Source organism: Rhynchophorus ferrugineus, unplaced genomic scaffold, assembly GCF_030347505.1.
Source record: "Rhynchophorus ferrugineus isolate W39M unplaced genomic scaffold, kcgeb_rfMv2 rfM11, whole genome shotgun sequence".
NCBI lineage: Eukaryota > Metazoa > Arthropoda > Insecta > Coleoptera > Curculionidae > Rhynchophorus > Rhynchophorus ferrugineus.
In genome coordinates this window covers 24369156-24376131 of record NW_027472590.1, presented here as the reverse complement: position 1 = coordinate 24376131, position 6976 = coordinate 24369156, and the positions used below count along the sequence as shown (strand labels likewise).

Sequence of the window (6976 nt, the reverse complement as noted above, 5' to 3'; positions counted from 1 at the left end):
TTATTGATAGTTGCGTAGCCATGCATGAAAGGTATTTTTTATTGGCGTATTAAAGAAACAACATCGCCCTTAATCTAAATGGGATTTTTACGACCGAGCTGATGACGGTATAAAACGATCACGGCCATTGAGAACCAAATGTATTTTTTACACCTGTTTTCCTGAAGTCATATCGGTCGTGATCAAAGGGCGCTAATTTCACTGTTTTATGTTTAAAGCTCGTTTTAATTAAGTACCTGGTTGTGTTGCTAGTACGGTGTGTGCCACATACAATGGTAATACTTTTAACCTTGCTGCATTACTGTATAAATACTAGCAGTTCCGGCAAACGTTTTTTGCCATGTAAATAATTTCTAGAAAATTTTTAGTGTAGAAAAAACTAACTTATTGTAAATGTGTAAGATTATGGTATATGAGTGGAAAAGGCATGGAGCCCTATGAACGATGAGGGAATATAAAAATAACAAAACACCAAACATTAATTTTTTTAATGTATTATAATTTATTTTAAGTACTAATTATTTATATCATTAATTCGTTACATTATATTAATGTCTTAATGCTACGCCGTGAACAGTATTTTTTGTTAGCCCATCTTTAGCTAATACAAACAAACATGGTGTGCTCAAATCTAAGCCACAAACAGACATTGTTTGGTCTTGGTATTAATATATTTTCACCTCGAGACTTGCCATTTAAAATGCTGGCTTCGATAACGTTTTTCATTGATTTTTTAGTGACTAATCGCGTACCGTTGCACGGCCGTGACGGGTTCAAATTACGAAGCAAAATAATTGGAGATACTACCTTCAGTTGTAGGTCATGTGGTAATATAGCTGGCAAATCCAGTGAGTTGAAAAACTCTTTTGGTAAATTTACAGCTTCAATGGCATCGCAAACTGTATCAATAGATTTATATGATACTAAGCCCCCTGACAATAACTATTGTATCTTCAAATTCAAAATGTCAACATTCACATTTCTTGTCGCTAAAATTGCTCTTTCTGCAAGCCACTCGAAATTTACGTAATTCGTGTGTACATCGGGAAATATTTGCTCAATGAGAGCATCTTGGGATTCAATGATTGTGCAGAAAGGAAATAATTAACAGATCGTGTGAATTTCACTCAAAATTAATAGTTTTATTAGTTATTTGTAATAAATTATATTCAATAATATTAGTTACTAGCTGACCCGACAGACTTCGTCCTGTCAAAAAGATTTGTAATGTGGCAGTTTTTGTGCCTACGTATTTTAAAAAATTCTCCTGAACAGAACCATCACCCTGGTGATAGGGCGTTGTGAATAAAAAATAATTAAATAAAACATATATAAGGATTGAAAAGTAAGTAATCGCTTTATTGTTAATCATGTGAATCATAATTATTATTATTATTATCATTATATTGCTTTGTGGTATACGATGTTTTTTGTTTGATTACCTGGCGCATAGATAAACAAATCTGATGGTTTTCCAACACGGGAACAGGCAACATACAATTGACCATGTGAGAAACATGGGTTTTCTAGATTAATACCACAAACACTTAATGATTGCCCCTGGGACTTGTTTATAGTCATAGCAAAAGCAAGCCGTCAACATGTCTATAGGAAATTTGCCATTACCAATGTCAATGAGTTGTTTAGAGAATATGTTTCCAGATTGGTCATTTTGCAACTCGACACGCATATTCTTGCTTAAATGAAGTACTTTAACATGTTTCCACAAATTGGAGGACTTTAGACATGCATTGAGTTCATCAGCTGGCGTTGATCGTGGAATCACTGGCAATGTTTGACGAAAATCTCCTGCTAATAAAATCATTGCACCACCAAATCGGTTATTATTGCTACGTAGATCTTTTAAGGTTCTGTCTAAAGCCTCCAAAGATTTTTTATGTGCCATCGTGCATTCATCCCAAACAATCAATTTACATTGCTGCAAAACCTTTGCCATTGCAGAGTTCTTCGAAACGTTGCAGGTTGGAGTTTCATTGCTTTGCATATTTAATGGCAATTTTAGTGCTGAATGGGCTGTTCGACCACCTTCAAGCAAAGTTGCTGCGATTCCCGACGAAGCGAGTGCAAGTGCAATTTTATTTTGTGAGCGAATTGTTGCTAATATTAATGAAATAAAAAAAGTTTTTCCTGTACCACCAGGTGCATCTAAGAAATAAATCCCTCCAGTTTCATCATTTGTTACTTTCATAAGAGTTTCAAATACACACTTCTGTTGTTCATTTAACAGTGGAAGATTTGTTTGAATTTATTCTTTCAAAGCGTTGAGATCATACAGTCTTTCTCGATGCAACTCTTGGTTAAAAGCGTCATGCATTGGACGATTGGGCGCGGTCAGGCCTAATTGAATTAATAGTTTGTTTGACATTATCAAGCACATGTCCTCAATTGAAATCAATGCTTCATTGTAAATTTCTTCACTGATTTGTATATTTGGATTTCCCATTCTATTCCGTATTTGATACAAAATATCATCACACATATAATCTTTGTACTTCATCCACAAATCAATTGGGTTTGATGGGAAGCATGTAGATATGATTATAGAAAACAATGTTCGTATTTGATGAGTGTGTGATGATATTACAGCATCATTGAGAGTTTGATCCCAATGAGCGTCATTTTCAAGCAATTGCAAACGTTGACAGGCTTCTCTGTAGGATCCACACAATTCACCATCAACAGTTCGTAACTGTTGGAATGATGTTGGGCCACGTACATTGACTAATAGCAGTCGTAAATAAAAACATTCATCATTGCTTGTATGTACTGAATAAATCCGGCCAATCGCATCGGTGGAATATACATCTGTATATCCTGGAACTGGTTTTCCTTGTTTCCGTCGTATAAATCTCCTTGATGATTGATTCCAGGTATAATATTTTGGCATTTCAGAATATAGCAATGTTTGTGCGAAATCATCGTTTTGGCATGTCTCAAAAAAACTGGTTAATGTAGTAGATGGTGGCTGAGCAGCTCTTTGTACTGCGTTCTGTGCTGTAAAATACACTCTTTGTCCATTTTCTAAATGCACAGCTAAGTGAACAACAGAAGGGTGTCTCTCATGAATAGGAAAAGAAAATATTCGCCAAACTGCTTCATTACTACTGACATAGCGGCCCATTTGGTATTGGGTAACTTCATCATTAGAATTCCCTGCACCAATTCCAATCACAGCCATATCACTCCCTTTGGTTACATATTTGCAAATGTATTTAATCGATTTCACTGAATGGCAAGATTCAACGTTGATGTGTGCTTTGAATGTCTTTGATAAAATGGGTGAATATGGAACAATCCAACGATTATCTATTTCAATATCTTGTTAATTTAATTTGACAATTGTTGATTTTCCATTGTCTGCTGTCGATCTGCGACGATACAATGGATAACCGTCATTACCAGTAATTGTTTCCGATATTAATGTCCGTGGATATCGTTTTGAACATTTACCATCCATCATACACGGTGAATTTTGATTAAGAGTTCCACAGGGACCATGTATCATGTTTTTGATAACTACCTCATGCAATCCAGGATCTACTTGTACATTAGGGATTTCAGCTGATATCACTGCATCAACTTCATTTGGCCTTATCTTTTCAACCAACCAAATCAAAATGTGTGCATGTGGCAATCCTCGTTTCTGCCACTCCACAGAATACATCCAGCAGCGTGTCTCACCAAACACATTATGTTTTACGATGAAATTCATTAAAGATTTCAACTTTTGTCTAAAGACTCTGGCTGTAATATCATGACGATCAATGGATGATTTCCCAGGTAATAACTCCTGCTTAATTTCTATCCATTGCGGATTGCATGTAAATGTGATGAACAAATCTGCTGTACCATAATGACGAACATACGACATGGCATCTTGAGCATATTCGTGCATATGCCGAGGGCTTCCGATGTATGTTGCTGGAAGAATAGTCATCCGACCGACATTCTGTGCATTTCCATCAGTATTAATCGCATCTCGAAGGTGAATATACTCTTCAGATCGGAGTTTGGTTTGATTCAACCTGATGAATGTTAATCTCTCCGTTTCAATTTTAACATACATGTCATCAACATATTTGTGATATAATCGCCGACATTTCAATATGTGATTATCTGCATTTTCCCGAATCATTAGGCGGTATGAATAATAGTTCATTGAACTGACTTTTTTGTTGGTTTCAGAACCTGTAAACAGATTTTGTTTTAATAACATTCAAATATAAAATTAAAATACATAATATAGTGACTGAGATATTATCGCCATAGCTAAACTAATATTTTAGTTACCTGTAATGGGATTTATCATTTTTATTGATAAATCGTAGCCATCTTCACCTTGCCAAAATATAATGGGATATTGCAGTGCATCATATGAGCGGTGTGTTTCCTTTATAGGTTGTAATTGAAAATTCCGACGATGTAAAACAATATCACGGGATTCCAAGTTTTCTCCAACTACAACGATAGCAACTTCATCAATAGTTGGTGCATTAAAACGTCTTGTATGTTGACCTGCAGGTGTTTTATCAGCTCTGATTACAATTTTGTGATTATCGGATGGCATCAGATCCAGGGCAGTTTTAAACAATATAATCAATTGATTGTGTTGATGAAATAAAGTTTGTAATTGTTCTACAATAGACCTTTTTACTAAATTGTTATGTGCACAACGCAGATCAATTTCTTGTGGTGAATTGCCCATAAAATAAATTTGCAGGAATTTGTTGTCGCTATCTGACACTGGTAACAGTGAACCTGCTCTGTGATATATTTGCCCTTGTATCTGTAAATAAAAAAAATATTATGGTGTGGTATAAATTAATGGATTGTCAATGATCAAACTTAAATAATATTTGATCTTAAAAAGTATATATTTAGTTTTAACTAATATCTATCAAATATAAAATATAATAAAAGTGTCACTGAAACTGAATCACCATATAATATGATGACTAAGTGATATATTTCGTAATGATTAAGAAATTGAAGATTAGTAACACATCTTAACTTTGGTGACAGAAAATTTTGTTCGCTAAAATAATTATGAGTAACTGCTATAATACATACCTTGAAAGTTGGCATAAAATTTTCCCGAACTGCATTTGTTGCCCCAAATGAAGTCATTTGAAAGCAATTGTTATATTGTTGAATATGTGTCAAAAAGTGTATAGAATCTGTTCCTATTCCTGAAACCAATGAGTACAATGGTTCTGGTGGTGGATCCAATTGTATCAATTTCACTTTACCATTTGCGCAACACAATCCATTGGCTTCGTTTTTGTATTTTAATGCCTTACAGTGTGAGCAAACCAAGTTCATAGAACCAATAACAACACATTGGTAGTTACTGTAGTCAATTGACACATCGTAACTGAAAGCAGCTGGATTCAAACTTGCGCGATTATTAGTTGAATGTCGCGCTCGCGCTTCACGCGTTTGTGATATCCGAATTCTTTCACGTTCATTTCCGTCGTCACGTTCTTGTGCAGTACGATTAGATCGGTAATTAGCTTGGTTTATAGCATTTCTGGTTCTTCTACCTAAATTGCTTCGTCTTATAGGAGGCATATCAAATATAAATTATTTTTTCACTAATCACGAACTAAACAAACACTAACTAACTAAACACTCTGCACAAAACACGATATACGAATTTGTTTCGTGTATCACTTGACAATTCATCTGTCATCTGTCAAAAGTCATCTGTAACAGACAACTTTTTTTTTTAAATTTGATATGACTTGAACTCAAATCCTTTTAAGCCGTACGAATTGTTTTATTTATTTAAAATTTGAATTAAATTTTAAACAAATAAAAAATTTTAAATAAATAAAACAATTCGTACGGATTAAAAGAATTTGAGTTCAAGTCATATCAAATTTAAAAAAAAAAAGTTGTCTGTTACAGATGACTTTTGACAGATGACAGATGAATTGTCAACTGATACACGAAACAAATTCAAACAAAAAGGGCTATTTTTAGGGTTTTTCCAGCAATAATTCTAATTTTTCTCGCCGTAAAAACCATCCCTGAACTTCAACGAACATTTTAAAAAAAGATTTGGCCAAATTGGTCCAGGCGTTGTTGAGTTATGCGCTTAGGAACATATTTTGCGATTCATTTTTATATATAAGATTAATAAATAAATAATAAAGTTACTTGAGAATATATTTGATATGAGAGATTCACTGAGACAGCAAAAAAATTCAATTCCTACGTTCGGCATATAAACATTAATAATAGCCAAAAACTATACAGGGAGTGAGAGAAGGCTTATTGTTTGAGAGAAATAAGAGACAATCTTTGTTGTCATCTCTACTCCGTACTATTTACTGCGTGAGAAATAATACCATGGAAGGAATAACTTACCAAGTGATAATAATTGATGCTATCCAGCGGAATAAAAAATAAAGAAAATATTAAAATGACTATTAAAAATCAGCGGTTGATGATAGAAAAATTTCAGGTTTGTATCCAAAAAATAAATTAAATTTTTTTTGGGCGGACACCCCTTATTACTTAGGGGTCTAAGAAATAGTCAGTAGCCGATTATCAGACCTACTGAATATGCATAAAAAATTTCATAAGAATCGATCAAGCCGTATCGGAAGAGTATGGGAACGAACATTGTGACACGAGAATTTTAATATATATATAAGATTATTCATTAAATTCACCTTAAAATGTTTTAAATAGAATTGGACAAAAAATTTACGACCTTCTCATACGGGTGTTTGTTCTCGAAATGAATTGCCTAAATTACGTAAATATATAAGCGCCACAAAATAAATTATATATGGAGACGTCTCTCATATATAGAACTGAAGCCAAGTTTTGCTTGGAGTTGACACCAGAGGGAGCAACAACGAACTCGATAATTTTAATTGGAATTTAAAAACAGTATTTTATTTAAATGCTACTTGAATAGGATATTTGGAAAATACACTATAAA

The 6976-nt window shown here is 33.8% G+C and overlaps 1 protein-coding gene across 1 annotated transcript; it reads right to left on the bottom strand.

Moving 5' to 3' along the window:
- Window positions 1-3343: 3343 nt before the first annotated feature.
- LOC143205325 (uncharacterized) lies at window positions 3344-5770 on the bottom strand. The gene is made up of 3 exons (XM_076418567.1): window positions 5092-5770; window positions 4312-4807; window positions 3344-4209 (listed from the first exon to the last, which is right to left on the bottom strand). Exons 1-3 carry the CDS (start codon window positions 5590-5592, stop codon window positions 3344-3346), a joined length of 1863 nt encoding a protein of 620 aa, XP_076274682.1. The 5' UTR covers window positions 5593-5770.
- Window positions 5771-6976: the final 1206 nt, after the last annotated feature.